The 22,146-nt window shown below is 40.7% G+C and overlaps 1 protein-coding gene across 12 annotated transcripts in view; it reads right to left on the bottom strand.

Moving 5' to 3' along the window:
* Positions 1-22,146, bottom strand: part of cacna1aa (calcium channel, voltage-dependent, P/Q type, alpha 1A subunit, a) — a 130,762-nt gene that overhangs the window by 27,456 nt on the left and 81,160 nt on the right. For all 12 annotated transcript variants that reach the window (XM_072442477.1, XM_072442485.1, XM_072442487.1 and 9 more), the window contains 12 exons: positions 18,325-18,424; positions 16,704-16,864; positions 16,112-16,252; positions 14,943-15,144; positions 14,333-14,497; positions 13,400-13,510; positions 12,438-12,521; positions 10,783-10,899; positions 9,820-9,885; positions 4,428-4,525; positions 3,447-3,597; positions 2,481-2,608 (listed from right to left, as the gene is read on the bottom strand). In XM_072442477.1, the coding sequence (XP_072298578.1) occupies positions 2,481-2,608; positions 3,447-3,597; positions 4,428-4,525; positions 9,820-9,885; positions 10,783-10,899; positions 12,438-12,521; positions 13,400-13,510; positions 14,333-14,497; positions 14,943-15,144; positions 16,112-16,252; positions 16,704-16,864; positions 18,325-18,424 (1,524 nt within the window). The remainder of the gene's footprint in view (positions 1-2,480; positions 2,609-3,446; positions 3,598-4,427; positions 4,526-9,819; positions 9,886-10,782; positions 10,900-12,437; positions 12,522-13,399; positions 13,511-14,332; positions 14,498-14,942; positions 15,145-16,111; positions 16,253-16,703; positions 16,865-18,324; positions 18,425-22,146) is intronic.

The following is a 22,146-nucleotide window of genomic DNA, read 5'->3' as shown; positions in this document are numbered from 1 at the left end:
TACTTGAAATAATATCCTGTAAGCTTTATAAAAATATTAGAAATCTATGATAAATAGTTTGTTCTATTGTTCCATTGGCAGACATTTTACGTTTTGAAATAAGTGAAATATTTTAGTTAATACATCCAAACTAGTCAAAACTACTCTTAAAAAAAAAGAAAAAAAGAATTGGATCATTGTTTTTTGAATTTAATAACATTCTACACCCAAAGCAGTTTTTTCCTGATTGATTTTGTTTGTTTACAGTGCATGTCCGACCCTAACTTGATGGTTTAACAGTGTCATTAATTACAGTGAACCGCTAAGAGCTTAATAGCTACGTGTGGTAAGAAGCTCATCCCCCTTTGTTTCCCAGCTGTGAGTCTGTGTCTCCTCTTCTGTTCATGCATTGAGATTGTGGGAAAAAGAAATAAAGGGTTGTAACCAAATATTTCACACTATTATGTTGTATAAAGCTGTACGCTACTGGACCCAAATGTTTGATTTAGCTTGTTGAGTAGTAGTTGCGTAATACAGCATTTATTTATTGACACATGTAAACACAATTGTTAAAGTGTAATCTGCTTATTGTTGCGGATAATCCAAAAATACATATATTGATTCCGTCAATATTTTCCTACTTATAATTGTCTTACTGTGAAAATATGCATGAAAATCAGGTCGTTTTTTAGAGAACAAATCCTATTTCTCCTCAAATCTCACGACCACAGTAACATTTTAAAATAGTTACATTCTTGATATTATTTTTCCCTCCTTAACATTGCTAACAATAAAATGTTCCTATCCTTTTTCACGTTGCCGTTTGTTCTCTGAACTGTTTCCACGGGATGGCACAGACCGGAACAGGGTTTCAGATACCAGATCTGTGTAGGAGTCGCACACATTACTGTAAGAGGGCAGAGCATATCAGACAGTGTGTTTTTGTATGCTGATTCCAGGGTAAGGTTAGGGTGGAAAGGACAGGTCTCTGGAGGAATACATGCTAGTACAGTGGACAGATGATAACCACGTAACAGGTTATCCTCCAGGCTGTACAGCTGAGAGGGCACAACTAACACTCTACAGGCGTCTGGACAATACTGCTTGAGAATGCAATAAGGATTAGAACCAAATATATTATAATACAAAAATACGTTTTGGTGGGAGCCCTTTACAACAGTTGCAGATTTTCTTTTACCTGTATGTTTTGATGTACAGTAAAAATAAAGCTATGATATTGACAGTCAGCCATACGATATTGGTGAGTCCCTAATCCAAGGGGACGCCCATGGTGGGTATTGTGTGGGGGAAGTAATCCATTCATTTTAATGTAGAAGAGCTGCTCTATCACCCACGCGTCAACAATTATAAGAGGAAACAATAAGATTCCATGGTAAATGTTATACTGCATTCAACAACACTTGTTATTTGTTTCTAAGCACATATGAGGTATTTACTGGCGTGTATCACTTGGTTATTGAAAACAGTTTAATAAGTAGCTAAGTAACATTTTGAACATGGTTTACTAATGCAGAACTAAGTCACATTTTCACCGTTTGAAGTGTCCGTCGTCGCCCCCTGTTGTCTCTGTGCTGAAAACCAGCCTTGCAACATTTGCCGACATCAATCCGAAGACAACTCTCATGAGAAACCCTGGCTCTTTTTTTTTATATTTGGCAACATGAAATCTGATTTTCTATATGATTATATGGTCTTATTATGATAAAGAAAGAAAGGAAAAAAATACATATATTGTATATTTTCTGATAATGTATTAGGGTGAGCTTAGTTCTACTTTAACACATATGTGTTATATGTTCAATGACTTATTTACATTTGCAAGGTATTATAATGTACAAATGCTAGAAATGGCAAGTGCTTATTAACGCCTTATGAATAGTTTAGTAAGAACCCTTATTTTAAAGCTTTACCAAAAGATATTCTTTTCCATGTCTGCATTTAGTTGCTAACAATATTATTGAGCTAAATGCTACTGCATTGCTAGCACCGCTTGCTGTATTTTGACATCTGCAGAACAATGTGTTTACTTGGAGTAAGGCCAAGTCAACAACCTCCATTAAGACTCAGTTGTGACTTGACGTGAATTTATTGTGCTTAAAATACATAGCATTTGCCAGGAAACATCTTAAAAAATGGAAAAAGTGGCATTTCCTATTGAATCAGTTGACTTTTTTCACCCCTGCCTCCCACTATGCCATACTGTGTTGAAGCCCATGAAAATATAATAATATATATAATAATAATAATAATATCATAATTGAGAATTCAGATTAAAAAGATGGTTTTGGAAAGTTACGCAACATACAAACGACTGACTGACTTAAAATTTCTTTCCAAAAGGTTTAATAATGTACGTGTTTTAAAAGATGTTATGTCGCTGTTGTTAAAATGCATTGAAACGTTTAGTATCAGTATATTTTAGTGTTATTTTGCAGGGCTCCCATTGGCTGGATTCTACAGATGTGTTTTGTTGGACTCACCATGCTGCAGGGTCATACTCGGCCCATATCCTGACATACTCATCCAAGTGGTGCGGTCCCAGAATGGACGAGTCTCTGGTCAGGTACTCGAAGTTGTCCATGATGACGGCCACAAAGAGGTTCAACATCTGCATTTGCAAAGAGAAAAATGTTAGTGTTGGAATTTCATTAAAACGGCAAATACACCAATGTTATCAGTGTTGTATCGTCACTACAAACATACCAGGAGTTGTGTTTCATTTGATTACTGTGATTTTTTGTCCAGCCCCTGGTGTATCATGAAGGTCCTCCTTTTTAAAGTCCATTCACCTTATCCAGAACAGCAGATTTGCATTTGCTTTTTTTCAATGATTTCATTCAACATTTATCAGCAGTGTGCGGTCAGGGCACTCAAGGCAACCAGTGATTGACCAATAAAATCTAAAATTACTGTGAGTCACAACTATATTCAAATTGTTCTAAAATAAAACAAATAAGCCCCTTTCCCCTCACTTCTGCTGCTGAAGCTTGACTAAAGTCACAGTGTCTTTTAGTGGCCTCTACAGGTCACTGAGCAGTACTGCATAGGAAGCTTGGTTCTTCTTCTCTGCTCAGTCTGTGTCCATGAGAGAGAGAGTAAGAGGCCGGTTCATGCTCCGCTCTCTAACATGAGCTTTTAGAACCACCGCAGCTTCTTTTAGAGCTCTGCACATGTGCTCTGAGGACCACACAGCCTCAAACCTATGGATCTGTGCTCAAACCACACTGAATAAACCTGTGGGAATCAAGCAGGTGTATGTATATGCAGGTCCTGCTCTAACTGAGCATGTGCAGAGGAGAAGCGAAGCAACAACCCAAAACACAACTCCAGGTATATTTTTGATGAAGGAAGAGAACATTATAATATGGTAAAATTATCTAAAATTGTGCATAATGTAGGGCTTTTAATTAAACTCATACAAATCTTACGCGTCGCTTTCTACTCACCAGAAATGAACAGAAGAAGATGAATGAGACGAAGTAGAGGTACGCCACCTGGCTGCCACACTCGGGCTCTGTGTTCCCGGACAGAGGGTCGCACTCATTGTTTCCCAGACAGGCCAACATGATCTCGTGCCACGCCTCCCCTGTGGCACTCCTGTTGATGCAAACTTGCTGTCAGACATTTTGGAAACAAGTGCGCACCATTTTTAGTGCTGTCCGAATGTCCAGCAGCAGAAAAAGTCGTGCACTCTCAGTTTCCCACATTGCAACTTGAGATAAAAAGTACAGGGGGCAGCGAAAGGTCTTAAACTGGACACAACACGACTGAATGAAGGCTCTTAAATGAACTGTTACGCTAACGTTAGCCGCCTACTTTAGCTTGACTTGTTAAAATATGTATACCGGTATCTAACGTGAGATCCAGCTTGACTGAAACGTGTCAGACCAATATTAGTCCATAAAGATGTGCGTGTCAATCGGATTTGATCGGTATTAATTACAAAAATCCTGAAATATTGGAGATTATTGAGATTTAAAAGGCATTGCAGGCCGTTTTTGACACTGCCATTCCACTTAAATTCAGAAAAATGTATTCGGGCCACAAAACTCCTGCCATGAACATAGTGAATGGATACCTTTGGCTGCAGGGAAAAAGGCTATCACAAAAACATGAACAGCACAAACTGGACCGACATTGTGACTGAAATTCGACAAATGGAAAGTATCACATTCTGACTTAATTCAAAAATTGAGAAATCAGAGGGACTTTGGACCAATTGGGACATTTAATTTGGCCTGTATCCGCCTTAATGTTCTTTTGGATTGTGAGTGCTGGAAATATATAGAGAGTGATAAATAGTATGGGACTATGTAGTGAATAAAGGACTAGAGTGGACATACAGACACAACCCACTGTTCTATAACTGTTCTATTAAAGAAGTGATGAATGTCTCTGTAAAACTCCTTTAAGGTTGACACGAGTACCTGAAGAGCAGCATGAGAGCTTGAACGAAGGTCCTGAAGTTGTTGTGCTGGTTGATGGCACTCTCTCCCTCTTCTTCAATGGCAATATTACCAAACAGCTGTCAAGACAAGCGAGTTCAAGTTCAATTAAAGCCGCAAGCGGCATCCAACGGCCCTCGCGGGCCGCCGGCCTTCCGACTCTGCGCTTTCGACTTGATAAAGATGGCGCCCTTATTGTGTGTTGAATTAAAAAAGAACTTGACAGACGGCGACACATTGGACATGGCCAATCCAGTGCAAATGAACACAAGTGTCAGTCAAATTTGCTGCTCCGCCGCACAGAGACCGTAGCACTTGGAATATAAATATGGATAACTTTTGATGCTCCGCTTGTGTAGATGATATTTCCCAAAGTAAAGCTTGATCGAGCTATTGCCCACGGAGGAGTTTGTTAAAGTGTGAAGCGTAAATGTGAACATTTCAAAGATTTGGCATTTTCCCATTTGTGACAGTATATTTGCAGCTCCACGGCACAGAGACCGTACCACTTAATATCAAAATATGACTAATTTTTTATGCCCCGTTTGTGTAGATGATTTCCCCCAAATATGAGCTTGATCGGGCTTTCGCACTAGGAGGAGTTTGTTAAAGTGTGAAGCATAAAAATGTGGTCATTTTAGAGATTTCGCTGTTTTCCCATTTCTGACATATATTTGCGGGTCCGCCACACAGAGACCGTAGCACTTAGAATCAAAATATGGATAACTTTTGATGCCCCGCTTGTGTAGATGATATTCTTGAAATATGAGCTTGATCGGGCAATCGCCCTAGGAGGAGTTCGTTAAAGTGTGAAGCGTAAAAATGTGGTCATTTTAGAGATTCCGCTGTTTTCCCATTTGTGACATATATTTGCGGGTCAGCCACACAGAGACCGTAGCACTTAGAATCAAAATATGGATAACTTTTGATGCCTCGCTTGTGTAGATGATTTTCCCCAAATATGAGTTTGATCAGACAATCGCCCTAGGAGGAGTTCGTTAAAGTGTGAAGCGTAAAAATGTGGTGATTTGAGCAATTTCGCGATTTTCCCATAAGGATATCATGGGATGTTTCTGTCATCGTTACGGTTACGCCGTACAAAATATGACTTTGGCTCTCATACTTTTATGATCAGGATGGCAAATTAGAATTTTGTGCAAAATATAATGTCATTTGGAAAAACTCTATTGTTTATAGGCCACTCTGAAGGCCAAATAGTCAGAATTCAGGGAAAAGTTTGCGGCTCCGTCGCACAGAGACCGTAAAAGTTATCCTTAAAATTTGGATAACTTTAGATGCCCCACTTGTCTAGGGGACGTACACCGATTTTGAGGTCGGTGGGCAAAACGCACTAGGAGGAGTTCGTTAAAGTGTGAAACAGAAAAATGTGGATATTCGAGAGATTTAGCAATTTTCCCATAGGGATAACATGGGAGGTTTCCGTCATGGCTATGGCTACGCCGTAAAAATTAAGGCATAAGTTTGATTGGCCTTTTGCTCGGGACCCCAAAATAGAATTTTGGGCAAAGTTTAGAACATTTGTGTAAAACCAGTTTTTGTCCATCAATGTTCACTCAAAGGCAACTCTGTAGGGGGCGCTATCGCGCCCATTTCAATTTTGTCATGCTAAACTGGTCCAAACTTGAAAGTTTAACAACTGATTCAAATTTGGTCCTAATCGGACTCGTTTTGATCAAATGGGAGCAATTTTTAGATCTGCAATATTCCAAAATAAGTTGTCCAACTTTGCGGCTGCGCCGCACACAGACCGGTAAAGGTATCTCAAAAATTTTTATAACTTTAGATGCCCCACTTGTCCAGAGGACGTACGCCGATTTTGAAGTCGGTGGGCAAAACGCCCTAGGAGGAGTTCGTCAAAGTTTGACGTGAACAAAATGGCTAACACAGCGTGTTTTCATTTTCAAAGGAAGATGGCGGCCATAGGGTAAGTCTGGGGGCGTGGCCACAATATTTTTTTTTTTTTTTCCTCACGAGAGGAATGCGTGTCCCGAATTTCGTAGCTTTACGCCAAAGTTGACCTCGGGGCGTCTCCCATAGGCGCAATGTATTTTGACTTTTGTCGGTGGCGCTGTCGCGCCATTTTTTAACGAAAAAAAAAATGGCCCAGAAAAAACAAAATTTTTCGCCGATTCTGAATTTTGGGCAAAGTTTGGTGAGTTTTTGAGCATGTTCAGGGGGTCAAATTAGAGCTCAAAAAGCAGAAGAACAAGAAAAATAATAAAAAAAATATAGTCGCAAGCGGCAATGATCGGCCCTCGCCACGCCGCCGCCACGCGGCCGCCACGCGGCCGCCACGCCACCGCCACGCCGCAAGAGGAGGGGGCGCTAACGCGCCCCAATTGTCCTTTTATTACGCCTACTGCTGAATCTGTGACGCTGTCACATATTCTCCCCTTTGTTTTACCATCAAAAAGCAATTTTATTTTGAATTCTTGGCAAAATGTGCGGCTTTGCCGCACAGACACCGTGACTCTTTGAATAAAAATGTGGATAACTTTTGATGGTCCACCCCTGAAGATGAGTCTCACCAAATTTCAGGTTAATAGGGCTGACGCCCTAAGAGGAGTTTGTGAAAGTCTAAAGTGTAAACATGTTCTGGCGATTTCCCCATTGGAATAACATGGAAGGTTTCGGTCATCGTTACGGCAAAGCCATAACAATTATGACATGGGTCTCATTGACTTTTTTGATGGGGATGCCAAAATTGAGTTGTGTGTCAAATTTCATATAATTTTGCAAAACTAAATATTTAAGATAAGATATAAGATAACCTCCATATAAAATCTGTAGGGGGCGCTGTGGCTCCAAATTAATTTATTTCACTTCAAGTAGGTTTAGGGCAAAGAGTTTAACAACTGATTCTAATTTGACACAATTCGGACTTTATCTGCGCAAACGGCAGAAATGTTAAATTTGGGAGTTTTCTGAAATTCTTGCTACAGTTTGCGGCTTCGCCGCACAGAGACCGTGACAGGTATCAATGTAATTTGGATAACTTTTGATGTCCCACTCCTCAGCATTTTCACCAAATTTCAGCTTTTTAGGGCCAACGCCCTGGGAGGAGTTCGTAAAAGTACGACGTTTGGAAAAACTCCGAAGTCATGTTTAGCCATTTTTGAAGCAATATGGCCGACATTTGGTTGGGCGGACGGCGTTGCCATGATAATATTTTTTACTTCTCTTGTCACCATCTACCTCTGCGCCAAATTTCATGATTCTACAATCAGATTTTTTTTGGGTCATTTCCCATCTCTCAATGCATTTTTGGTACATTTGGGGGCGCTGACGCGCCAATTTTTTTTATTTTAGAAAAGGGAAATAGCCAGAATGTAGAGAGGCACGATTTTTAGAGGTGTGCAAATTTTTGTGACTTTTCGTCAATGTTCACTGGGTGAAAAATAGGGGGGTTGGTCCCGAGAAGAAGAAGAAAGAATAATATTCCGATGCGAAAACAATGTTTCCCATTTTTCAAATATCATAAACTATACATTTTCGGAAAGCGCTCGCGCTTTCCTACCTCATGGTGTGGGTCCCTGGTCACTGACGGGTACTTTCGTTAAATTTTGAGTGGGCTCCGCCCACTTTGTGTTTTTGGCCCTCTATACAGTAATAATGTTCAATTTTTGCATTACATGCTTATATGCACGGAACATGCAAGAGATGGGGAACGTATTCGTGAGGTACTTAGCGCAAATGAGTGCTTTATATGGGGATCTCAATGTAAAATGCTCGTTTAGTGCGCACTTTTGCACGGGCTTCGCCCGTTTACAACGGTAATGTTCTATTTTCCTACTACCAATTAGTATGCACGGGGCGTGCATGACTGAAGGAGTGCGTTAGTGAGTGTTTGGAAGTGGGCGAGCGCTTCGCGCTCGATTTCGTGCGCACTACGTGCGCACTTTCGCAGCCGTGCTTTGCACGGCCTTACGAGATTAATAGGCCTCTCGCCAGCTTGTGGCGCTCGGGCCTAATAAAAATAATAATATTTTTAGCAAAAACAATATAGCCGTTTCCACTATAACAACAAATTATACATCGTTTGAAAGCTCTAAGCCTTCCCGATGCCGTCATGGGGTGGAATCATCATTACGAGCGCTTACGCGCTCGTCACTCCCTATTCCGTCGGGATGCCCCGCCCACTCCCCATAGACTTCCATTGATTTGAGCAGATACAAGCATGACCCATGCCTGCGGCATGGATTTTCGCGTACGGGACGATGCCAAGAGGGTTTTTGGAGGAATGCAGCGCTTCGCACTGCTGTTGTCAACAATGAGTGAATGGGCTACGCCCATTCACTCATTGTTGACTATTTCTGTCATAGCAGGAGTAAGTATGCATGATCCATGCCTTCGGCATGGGCTAGTTCACTGTACTTGCCAGGGGCGACGGGGTACCAAACATTTGGTTGGGCGGACGGCGTTGCCGTAATAATATTTTTTACTTCTCTTGTCACCATCTACCTCTGCGCCAAATTTCATGATTCTACGATCAGATTTTTTTGGGGTCATTTCCCATCTCTCAATGCATTTTTGGTACATTTGGGGGCGCTGACGCGCCAATTTTTTTAATTTTAGAAAAAGGAAATAGCCAGAATGTAGAGAGGCACGATTTTTAGAGGTGTGCTAATTTTTGTGACTTTTCGTCAATGTTCACTGGGTGAAAAATAGGGGGGTTGGTCCCGAGAAGAAGAAGAAGAAAGAAAGAATAATATTCCGATGCAAAAACAATGTTTCCCATTTTTCAAATATCATAAACTACATTTTCGGAAAGCGCTCGCGCTTTCCTACCTCATGGTGTGGGTCCCTGGCCACTGACGGGTACTTTCGTTAATTTTGAGTGGGCTCCGCCCACTTTGTGTTTTTGGCCCTCTATACAGTAATAATGTTCAATTTTTGCATTACATGCTTATATGCACGGAACATGCAAGATATGGGGAACGTATTCGTGAGCTACTTAGCGCAAATGAGTGCTTTATAAGGGGGTGACGACCGCTTCGCGGTCGTCATCCCAATGTAAAGTGCTCGTTTAGTGCGCATTTTTGCACGGGCTTCGCCCGTTTACAACGGTAATGTTCCATTTTCCTACTACTAATTAGTATGCACGGGGCGTGCATGAGTGGAGGAGTGCGTTAGTGGGTGTTTGGAAGTGGGCGAGCGCTTCACGCTCGATTTCGTGCGCACTTTCGCAGCCGTGCTTTGCACGGCCTTACGAGACTAATAGGCCTCTCGCCAGCTTGTGGCGCTCGGGCCTAATAAAAAAAATATATATATTTTTAGCAAAAACAAAAGGGAAAAACCAGGAAGAGAACCACAGAGAAGTAGATTTCCACTCCCATAGGTCTTTGACTCTCACCTGCATCCCAATGATGGCGTAGATGAAGAACAGCATGGCGATCAGGAGGCAGACATACGGCAAAGCCTGAAGAGAAGCATCAGATGAATAACAATAATACTGTGGATTTATACAGGACTTTCACATTAAACTCGAAACGCTGCTCCTACAACCTCCGACCATCACGTCACAGCTACAAAACACATTCAGGTATTAAACAGGTATTACACTGGTATTACACTGGTATTACACTGGTATTACAAATTCAGATATAGATCAACACCATTCTAAAAAGGTCCAATTTGATACTAGCTTGATTATATTGACAAGTCTTGATTATATTGACAATCCGAAGAGACACAATTTAAAGGGGAAGTGCAGGGCAGCAGCACAAAATAAAGTTATCAATATTTAAAAATATCTTGCGCTGATCAATCTCGATTTTTAATAAATCAATTTATTCCTTTAAAGTTTGAATTCTAAAAAATATATGTAATAGAGACTTTTTAGAGAGTATGAAGTATCAAGGACGGAAATAACTAGCCAGATAAATCTTAGTTAAGTTAAAAAGAAAAAAAAAAGTCTTAAGTCCAAACGTTTATTGACAAAGTATTACAAAACCCTAAGCGTATCATTGACGTTAAGACATAGCTCAATCTCGATTTCACTTCAAATTGAATAAATGCCCAGCCCATTAAGGGAGCGTTGACACTACATCATGATTTAGATTAAACCTGGGACTAGACGCAGGATTAAACCAGCAATAGAAAAGGACTAAACCAGGTGTTCATCAGAACTCTTCAGAACCCAAACCAGGGCAAGCGCAACCACAGCTGACATTATATTACGACCTTCAGTTCCTACAAGGATAACATCTCCAGCCTTTGGGTTTTTTGGGCTGACATCTCTACCGACTACAGCTTCTACCAACCCCGAATACTTTAGCCTGAACTAAAACATGTAGAATCCATGTTAGGTGTTCACCTTGAAGGATTGTACGAAGGTCCAGAGCAGGATGCGAATGGTCTCTCCCTGCCTCAGCAGCTTGATGAGACGCGCCGCCCTGAACAGCCTCAGGAAACTCAGGTTGATGAAGTTATTCTACAGCAGCGACACAAAAGGCCAGAGAAAAGGGGAGAGGTACAAGACAAGGAGAGAGTGAGAGGAATCGAGCAGGAATCGGAAATGTGTCAAAGATGTGTTCCACCCCCCCGAAACAAACTCATGAGTTTAGTCCAAATGAACACAAACATAACCAAAATGAAGTTCAACAAGCCTCATCCAGGGTCTTAAAGTCAAACAACACAAGGAGAAGGCAGTCATCCAGTAGGTCGGGTTAATCCAATCATGTTATGTAGTGAGACTAGACCAGGGAGCTGCGGGTCGTTACAGTGCAGGGAGTTTTCTCAGAGTGACAACCAAATGCACTAAGTTTGTCAGGCACGCACACAACTGTAGAGGAGTCAAGGCCGCAGCATGCACATGTGGACAGAGAGCATCATGGGAGCATCAAAACAAGGGCGCCACTAAGTGAAAGGAAGCCAATGCAATGTGGTTGAAGAACTACGTGAAGTCAATGCTGTTTCTTATTCAGAAAGTAGAATCTTCTTCAACCAACTGACCGTAGATGATGATGTGCTCAGAGACGAGCCAGTGCCAGCGTCTGTGCTGGTTTGTCAAAGGAACAGTTCTAGCAGACACATGCAGCATGCACTTTGCTTTTAACATTATGCTTTACTGACTCTTTAGATAGTCTATCGTTCAGATATGTATTTCTGAAGAATTTACATACAGCATCACTGACTCAACAGTCTGAAGAAAATAGGACATTTGTAATAACATTTTTAGCATCAAAGTGTGTTTTAGGCCAAGCAGAGCATGCACAGTTCACAGCCATAACAATGGCTGGGATGCAGGACAAATGCAGGAAAGTAAGAGCTCCAAAAAATTACAAACCATCTACATGTGGATGTTGCAGATTTATGGTTTATAGCAGCACATTTTTGGATTTTTGGTTCGAAGAACAACCAGAGGTTGTGTCATGGACACAGAGTCATAGTGCATTTTGATTGGAATAGCAGTAGTAGGCCAAGGGGGAAAAAGATCACAGTGGATCATCAATAAGTTTGAGGACGATTTAAAGAAAGCATGTAAAAAGATAAAAACAAGAAGATAGAAATCAACAGTCAATACACACAGTTCAGTGCACAGGAGCCAACACAAGGCAGGTCGTCTTGGAGACTGATAAAAGTGAACTTAGAGGAAAATTACTCAAAATACTAGCAATACAACTGAATTTAGTAGTTTTGATCCAAACTGAGATAAATAACAGATGTGATCCTACAGCTACACATATATATTAGTCTGATACACATCACTGTGGCTGCATAAAGCTGATGTACACATGTGTGGTGTGTTAACACTACAGAGAGTTGAGTGTCAGTATGTAGCACCGATCTAAAGACAGAGTGTGGTGGGCTCTCTCTTACAGCTGCATGTGGGACAGTTATGTAAAACTTGTCATATGTTCATGCATGACTGAACCAGGCCAGGCTTATGGGCCTTCCCTCATCCTCATGTCTAGTCTACTACTCTTAAACAGCCTACCAAAGATGAGATTTGAGAAGCATGTCACTTACCCCAAGCTCTGTGACCAGAATGTCAGTGATGCTGCCCAAAACCGTGACACAGTCAAAAATGTTCCAGGCATCTTTGAAATAATTCTGTTAATAGGACAAAGAAAAGCAAGTGTTGGTTATAATTTTACAGTTGGGAGCGTGGGTTACACTGGAGACAGAGGAGGCAGCGGTTCAAATAAAGCAGCTTGTTCCGCCCGTGTCTGTCATACACTACAGTATCTATCCTTAATGAGTAAATCCCCTCCCGTTCTGCCAGAGCTACTTCACGCCAGTATGTCAGTCACACGCCAACTCCCGCTCCATTTCTGTCAACACAGCAGCTCCAGGGAAACCTCACAGTAAACCAAAAGTGACTCATAATCAGACGGTTTAATGCGGTTTGAAAAGATAAAAAGAGGGAAGTGTGTGACAATACTTGTATTACTCATATACATACTTGTTCGTAAATTGTCTGGTGTGAGTTAATCTTGTATGTTGATGATATACATAGTGCTATCCCAAAAAACGGAGTGAAAATTGGCACAGCATGAAAACCTGTTACTAAAAGGCTATTTATACAGAAATCAATATAATAACATATGACACATTTCTACAAATAATCAACGGAAAGAAGATATTTAATCCTCTTTCTTTTTGTATACATTAATTTAGCTTTTTTTGCTCTTTTCTTCTTGTTTATCGCATTTGTTTACTTCTTTATATACATTGTGAATGGTTTATCTACTTTATGTTTATTTGTTTGTAAAGTGAAAATATTTAACAAAGAATTAAGTATATATTATACAAAAAATATATTTATTTTGTTTTCTCTGCTCCTTTTTTATTTGTTTGACCTGTAAATATCAATCATTTTAGCCTTTTCTTTTCCCCTTAGCTGGAAGACTACGATATACTCAAAGCAGTATTATTATGATGATCTGTAGTATTGACCTTCATAACATTACTACAAACTACAAACTTACCAGGACTCCAAAGGCGATGATCTTGAGCACACACTCCATAGAGAAGAGTGATGTGAACACAATGTTGAGGTTAGCTAAGACGGCTTCATATGTATCAGATGCCCCGTCATACTACAACACAAAATACATAGATACAGTACACCTTATATTAAAGGAGACATAGTATGCTTTTTCCAGGTACTTAGTATTGAACTATAAGAAAAGTAAATCTTCATTTTACATTTTATCCACTGTAAACAGCAATATTGGTCTAAAATGACTTCGTAATAGTAACAGGTCAATTCACTTCTTGTTGAAAACTGTGGAACTGATAAGCCCCGCCTCTTCACTGTAAAGAGTAGCATAATGGTGATTTACGTGTCGTTATTTATGAGTACCAATGTAACATTTTAGAACCTGAATGTTTCACTCTTTTTTCCCCACAAATGATCACAACAAAGTACAAGTGAAAACAGGATTTTTTGTGCACTCGAGCGAAAACAGGATTACTCAAACACACAGGAATCAATCATAATACAACTTTGAGTAAACTAATGATGAGAAAACTGTTGTAATAAGGTTAAAAGCGCATTAAAGTAGAGTTTGCATAGTATGTCTCCTTAGCAAATATATATATACATATACATTTTTTTATCACTGTTATGAAGTCCATATCTCTCTTCTTAACTTATTATGATAATTTCACTGATCAAGTTGCCATTATCATCCAGCATAACTTACACTGAACGAGCAATGTTGCTTTCTTTTTCACTGTGTCTGAAATGCAAGACTTTGTTACGTGATTAATCCGATCAGGGTATTTCCTATAAACACAAATTATTCAAAGGTAAACTATAAGAAAGTGTTTTTTACTTATTTTTTTAATTAAATTGTAAAAGCCTAGGCATTTTGAGAGAAGGAACTACATGTGCAGGCAAAGGAGCGGAGCTTTACCTTCATCATGAGGACGATGGTGTTGAGCGCGATCATGGCCATGATTGTGTACTCAAACGGAGGCGACACCACAAACTCCCACATCTTGTACTGGAAGCTGAGTTTGTTCTGAGGCATGTGTCGAGTCAGAGGCCTGGCGTTTATGGCAAAGTCTATGCAAGCTCGCTGTCAGAACAATGAATAATGTTGCTGTTATTGTGCAAAATAGGAAATCTATATACAAGACAAGGCAAGATTCTACAAGCAGGTTTTCAGTTTTTAGGGCAGGTTGCAATACAAATCCATGTCTAAATGAATATTGCTGAATAAAAGTTGTATCTTTCCATTAACCTGCAGAGTATTGAGTTGATATGTGTTGTTGTTGACAGTTTTGATAGTATTTGTCCAGATTTGCCTAGTTTCAGCATAATTTCTAATGTTATTTCAAGATCTATGGTTGTGCTAGTTGGTAAAAAACAATTGCACGTGGATTAACCACTACGAAACCTTAAAGAAAACAACTATTTAGATGCAAGTCAGAACTATCTTACAAGTCAAAAGCCGGATTTGAAAATAAAATCAAGAGTAAGACTACTGTAAATTCAAGTCAGCTACAAAAAAAACAACTTACCTCATTTTTTTCTAAGCTATACTCTTCCATCATCTTATCCCCTTGTTCTTGGAAAGTGATGATGATCAGAGCCACAAAAATGTTGACAAAGAAGAAGGGGAAGACCACGAAGTACACCACGTAAAAGATGGACATTTCCATCCTGTATCCGGGGCTGGGGCCCTGGTTCTCGTAGGTCGCATCGACTGAATGTTTCAGTACCCTGGACAGAGACAGTGGTTAAAGAGGACACTGAGGGAGTGCGTGGTGTCAATGAGCAGAGGTGGGTAAAGAGCTTAGGTAAGACTTCTGCTGCTTTGAGCTGTTAGAGCGTAACACCAGTACACTGCAAAACAAATATTAAACTGAATCTTGGTTGGAGTATTGTTTGACTTTCAAGAAATTGATATATATCGATATATATTTTCTATGTGTCAGGACAAAAAAAATAATCTAGTGGAGTACGTTTGCCTTCTTATTTCTAGTGCAATTTTGAAGTAAGAAAAAGTAAAATCTTATAACTCATTACATTTGGTACAATACGAAACGTTTAAAATGTACAATGCAAAAAGTTTAAAATTAACTTACTGTTTTTCACGTTTTGAAGACAATAAAAATCAGGTACAGTAGAAAATATATTATAAAATATATTATAATTATATAATATATGCATAATATATAATATACATTTCAAATATTCTTAATTTAAGTTTACTAATCTAAATAGTTTTACTTTTGTGTGTAACCAGATGCTAATGTGACTTTATGGAAAGTATTCTAAAAAGAACGTGATTGGAAATAACTTTCAAATCAATAAATAACAGAAAAACAAGAAAAGTAATTTACAAACTAATTTACATACTCTCAGTAAGTCATGAAGCAGTATAAGTACCGGTATGTTTCATTGTTTTAAAGTTTCTTTTCTAATGGTGTGTTCACGCTGTGGTGTCACATTTGCTCCAAGATGGACGTGATTGGTTGCTGCGGCACGTCAAAACGCTCATAACGTGCTGCATCATACGTTAAAAATGCAAGATTTGCGCTGAAACTGATGCTCAGTACGCGCCGCAAAAATGTCCTGGACGTCCACCATAGATTTGACATGTAAACTGGACACTTTTGACGCGGCCGTGTGAGCTCCACCCTAAGTCTTGTTTCCCACCTCTGCTCTGTAATGGTCAGATACTCACTGCGGCCACCCCTCTCCAGTGGAAACAGTGAAGAGGGTGAGTAGGGCCCAAGCCACATTGTCGTAGTGGAAATCGTACTTCTTCCATTCCCGCTTCTGTGCCCTCACTTCGTTATCTCGCACATAGACCAAGTATTCGCCTCTGAAAAACAGCACAATATGTTATTTCTATATGCTTGCAAAGACATCTATAAGAGCTCTATAACTACAAGCTCTGCTGATATTTTGATGACATTTGAATAATGTTCAACAAATGATATGTTCAGCCTATGCTTGAATTTCAAGGCTGATCACCAGGATAGCAATAGATATATGGACTAAATGTGAACTAAATGTACAATCTTTTGATGGATCTCAAGATGACCTTGTTCTCAACTCAACATTTTGACTTTTTACCCGTTTCATTAAATCTTTTGTTATGATATACGAATGTAATGAAATGAAAAAACACACAAATTAGAACTAAAACAAAACTAAATTAATTAATTGTACAAACACAACCATCTTTAAGATGTTTCAATAACATCATACTTCATTGTAACCATTTGACTTTGTAACTATTGAATTATTTGAGTGTAATGTGATTTCCTGACCTGCAATCGCGCTCAAACTCTTTGGACTCGTCGGTGCAGTAAAAGAAGCGCCCCTTGAAGAGCTGCACCGCCACAACGGCAAAGATGAACATGAAGAGCAGGTAGACGATCAGGATGTTCAGCACGTTCTTCAGAGAGTTCACCACACAGTCGAACACCGCCTGGGCCACAGAGGACGCAAAACAAGCGCACACATAGATTTACAGTAGTGTGTAAATCTTTCAAAAATAATTTCTCCAAGTTGTTTTGATTCAAGTCTAAGTTTGAGTTGCACAAACCTAGTCTACGTCAAGCAGGAGTTGAGACACGAGCTCTTTCTGGTCACTAGCCGAGTCCCACGATGAGTACCAAGTCTCTAGTTAAGTCTTAAGTCTATTCCAAGTAAAGTTGCAAATGAAATCTCAAATTGAGTCGAGTCGAGTCCCAATTTGGGTCCAAAGTAACAAAGTCAAGTCCTAAAGCGTGTCCCAAGTTAAAGGTGGAATGGACGATTTTTTTCAGCAAATTTTTTTATCATATTTCCTCGTGGCGTGGATAAATCATTAGTCCTGCCACGTATCAATCATAAAACGCACCTACCGCTCACCTGCAGCCGCGTGCGGTTCGTCCTCACGTTTCCGCGTGCCTAAGCGCATGGATCTATCATAATATAGTTCCCTCAGTGTACGGGGAAAAATGAAGACGGAGAAAGACAGTTCGAGCTGACGCAGAAGTGGACAGAAATCTACGGGAGACGAGAGATGTGATGCGCTCCGTCGCGCTAATAAACAAACGCACGTGTGTGTTGTATCAGTCCACACGGGGGAGTGCGCATGCGCACTTCCGCCTGCGTTCTCAAATCGCCGAAAAATCGTCCATTGCGCCTTTAAGTCTCAAGTCGGACCCGACTTTAGTCCCAAGTTTAGTCTCAAGTTTAGTCTCAAACCAACACCCAAGTAGGGTCCTAAGTCCAGTCCCATTTTGGGTCTCGAGTCCAGTCCTATATTCGGTCCAAAGTAATAAGTCCCAAAAGCGTGTCCCAAATTAAGTCTCAAGTCGAGTCTCAAGTCAAATCCCAGACGAGCCCTAATTTGGGTCTCAAGTTGAGTCCCGATTTCACTCCAAGCTAACAAGTCAAGTCCCAAAGTGTGTTCCAAGTTAAGTCTCAAGTTGGACCCAGGTCAAGTCTCAAGTCAAGCTCCAAGTTGAGTCCGAAGTTGAAAATCAAACCAAGTCCAAGTCAAGTTCCAAATTGAGTCTCAACCAACACTCAAGTTGCATTTCAAGTCTCAAGTTGGTTCCAAGTCAAGTCACAAGTCGAATCCCAAGTTGGGTTCCAAGTTGAGTCTCCAGTTAAATCTCAAGTCCCAAGTTGCGTTTCAACTTCTGTCCCAAGTTGAGTCCCAAGTCACGTCCAAAGTCGAGTCCCAAGGTGTGTCTCACGTAGGGTCAAAATTCTGTTTTAATTTCAATCCCAAGACACAAGTCAAGTCCAGAGTGGAGCCACAAGTCAGGTACCATTTAGAGTCATGTTTCAAGTCCCATGTCAAGTCTCACATCAAGTCATTGTTTTTGTTTTCAGTTTTAAATCTAAATCTAATTAGGAGTCCCAGAAACCAGCCCATCTCTTCCCAGGACCCACCTTCAGCTTGGGCAGACGCTTGATAGTCTTCAGAGGTCTCAGCACTCTCAGCACCCTCAGAGACTTGATAGTGCTGATGTCCTTCCCCTTACTACTCCCCCTGTACAAATACACAATAAACATCAAAATTACACAGACGCAAAATAAACATCCTTGAACAGAGTAAGTACTGCTGGGAAATGATGGGCTTAGTCCTACTGATTCCAAAATGGCAGTGAGCAGCCATTCTTTGATGGAATTAGAGGCCGAGTTAGCTCAGAGCGAGTAACTGCGTGTGCGTTGGAAATATAGCAACACATGCAGTATTGCTATTGTTGTCGACTTAGCTTTAGTTCTTCATGACGCGTTAGCCTTCGTCGCTACATGCTAAGACTCATACAAGTAAAGTACATGCCTTGGAAGCGGTTGATATCATTCCTGTCTGAATGCTATCTAGTCGCTACAGTGGCTTCGAACTGCAGTGTACTGTGTTTTTGCAATGCATTTCAATGCTCTGTTGGCTAAAGGCTGAGGTGCACATGCCCGGTTACAGGCTGGATTCTGCATACATGCTGCATTGAAACCTTGCTTTTCATGCTTTTTTGTTAGGAAGCAGGTTACATTGAGCTACATTATTTAGAGAGAGAGAGTTTAGTGCTGAACATCAAAATACGATAACCATAATGTTACAGAATACTCAATACCTGCATTAAAATGTATTGTATTTTGTAACATATTCAGTTAAATCCAACATTTTTCTGAATATTTAGAATAATTGAATGATGATTTATATTATATTGTAAAACACATTAGTATTAAAACTCAACCTTTGTTGCACTGTTTGTTACGCATTAATTTATTAATGATTAGAAAAGGACAAGGTCCTGTCCAAACTGTCCAAAAGAGCATTTTTTTCTATTTTTCTTGCATGATCAAGTATCATAGTAGAAAAATCTTCAGTTGTAGTCATCTGGACTCAGTTTGAAAAAATAGACGTTTCGACTCTCATCCAAGAGTCATTGTCAATAAAAGAATTTAGATCGAGAACTCCGATATTAATACTGTTCTGTGGTAAGACCCGCCCATTGGGAGGAGCCTTCCTGAAGTAGAAAGAGTTGTTTGTTTCAACAGAAACTCCCCCTTGTATCTACCGAGCTAGCCTATTCAGAATCTTAATGGCCTATTAGAATCCTCTTTGTCTTTGTGAGACCCTGGCTCAACCACCCTGAGTACCTGATTAGCATCTAAATGTCCTGGTCCTGGTCTTCTACCTTTCCAGGGGTTCAGTATCCCATTATAAATAACAGGAAGATTAAACCTTAGCCCTCCATTTCTGTTTAAAGAAGGTCTTTCTTTTTTAACAAAAATAGCTTCCTTGACTCCTCTTTCAAACCATCTTTTCTCCCTGCTTAAAACCTTCACCTCACCGTCTTCAAACGAGTGATTAGAGGCTTCGAGATGGAGATGCGCGGCGCTCTGAGGTCCTGAACTTGTATTTCTTCTGTGCTGATAAAGCCTCTTGTGTAGAGGCTGTTTTGTCTCACCTATGTAACGTTCTTTACAGCTTTCTTCACTGCATTGGATCGAATAAACTACATTGCTCTGTTTTTGAGTCGGCAACTTGTCCTTAGGGTGAACCAGTTTTTGTCTTAAAGTGTTTCCTGGTTTAAAATAAACAGGGACTTCGTGTTGTTTAAAAATTCTCTGCAGTTTTTCTGACAGGCCAGACACATAAGGGATAGAAACACCCTTCCTTCTCTGTTCAGTTTCCCTTTTGTCCTGCTTCTTGGTTCTCTTCACTCTGTTGAGAGCCCAAGCGGGGTAACCACAGGCTGAAAGGGCATTTCGGACATGTTTTTCCTCTTTCTTCTTGCCCTCTGAGCTGGTGGGCACACCTTGAGCTCTGTGTTGTAAGGTTCTGATCACACCCAGCTTGTGCTGTAGTGGGTGGTTGGAACCAAAGAGCAGATACTGGTCCGTGTGTGTAGGTTTCCTATATACTTCTATTTGGAGTTTCCCGTCCTCTCCTCTGATCGTGGAACAATCAAGAAAGGCCAAGCGATTCTCCTTAGCGTCTTCTCTTGTAAACCTGATATGTGGGTCCACCGCATTGATGTGATCAGAGAAGGTTTCCAGCTCTTGTTTCTTAATTGTTACAAAAGTATCAACCTCCTTTTTGTGTATTTTTGGAAGGTCATAAATGCAAGGCATGGCTTCCCCAGGATACAGTCTGTAATACAGAGGCCGGTCTATCGCTTCCTCTTTTTCCAGCCTTTGTAAACAGTCTATCACTTTCTTCTTGTAGCCACTGGTCGGATCTCTTTTCAAGCGCTCGTATGTGGTCGTGTCCTCGAGGAGGGTGTGGACTTTGGCTTCGTAATCAGCTGCGTTGAGAATCACAGTGCAACGTCCCTTGTCTGCTGGGAGGATGTTGATGCTATGATCTTTTTCTAGTGCTGAAAGTGCTTTTCTCTCTTCAGATGTGATATTTGAAGGAGGTGGTTTGGCACTCTTCAGAGTCGCTGTGACACGTAGCCTCAGGTCTGCAGCCTCCGATTCAGTCATTTTGTTGTTTCTAATTGCCGTTTCAGTGGCTGTGATGTAGTCCTCTGTAGGGATATGTTTAGAGTTTACAAAGGCTGGAAAAAGAGGAAGCGATAGACCGGCCTCTGTATTACAGACTGTATCCTGGGGAAGCCATGCCTTGCATTTATGACCTTCCAAAAATACACAAAAAGGAGGTTCCACTCAGACCCATAGTGTGCAGCACAGATTCCATCACTTATAATGTGGCCAAGCATTTAACAACTATATTGGCTCCGCTTGTGGGGAATTCGGAACATCATGTGGAAAACACGCACAACTTTGTGGATAAAGTGAAACATCTCCAACTGGACCCAGATGACCTCATGGTTTCATATGATGTGGTGTCCCTGTTCACCTGCATCCCGACCTCTGATGCAGTAGCAGCAGTGAGGATCAGACTGCAGGAAGACACCACCCTACAGGAAAGGACCAAACTGACACCTGAACACATATGTAAACTGTTGGACATCTGTCTGAACACCACTTACTTTCAATTCCGGGGACAATTTTACAGACAGATTCATGGCTGTGCCATGGGCTCGCCCGTCTCTCCCATAGTGGCCAACCTGTACATGGAGCACTTTGAGAAGAAGGCACTGGCCTCATTCTCAGGCATAGCTCCAAAACTGTGGCTCCGCTATGTCGATGATACTTTTGTAACAATTAAGAAACAAGAGCTGGAAACCTTCTCTGATCACATCAATGCTGTGGACCCACATATCAGGTTTACAAGAGAAGACGCTAAGGAGAATCGCTTGGCCTTTCTTGATTGTTCCACGATCAGAGGAGAGGACGGGAAACTCCAAATAGAAGTATATAGGAAACCTACACACACGGACCAGTATCTGCTCTTTGGCTCCAACCACCCACTACAGCACAAGCTGGGGGTGATCAGAACCTTACAACACAGAGCTCAAGGTGTGCCCACCAGCTCAGAGGGCAAGAAGAAAGAGGAAAAACATGTCCGAAATGCCCTCTCAGCCTGTGGTTACCCCGCTTGGGCCCTCAACAGAGTGAAGAGTACCAAAAAGCAAGACAAAAGGGAAACTGAACAGAGAAGGAAGGGTGTTTCTATCCCTTATGTGTCTGGCCTGTCAGAAAAACTGCAGATAATTTTTAAACAACACAAAGTCCCTGTTTATTTTAAACCAGGAAACACTTTAAGACAAAAACTGGTTCATCCTAAGGACTCAAAAACAGAGCAATGTAGTTTATTCGATCCAATGCAGTGAAGAAAGCTGTAAAGAACGGTACATA

The sequence above is a fragment of the Eucyclogobius newberryi genome, unplaced genomic scaffold, assembly GCF_026437365.1.
Source record: "Eucyclogobius newberryi isolate DKJ021-1_F unplaced genomic scaffold, fEucNew1.0.hap1 SCAF_13, whole genome shotgun sequence".
NCBI classification, from domain to species: Eukaryota; Metazoa; Chordata; class Actinopteri; order Gobiiformes; family Gobiidae; genus Eucyclogobius; species Eucyclogobius newberryi.
Note: the sequence above shows the minus strand (reverse complement) of the source record. Positions and strands in the feature narration are given on the sequence as shown.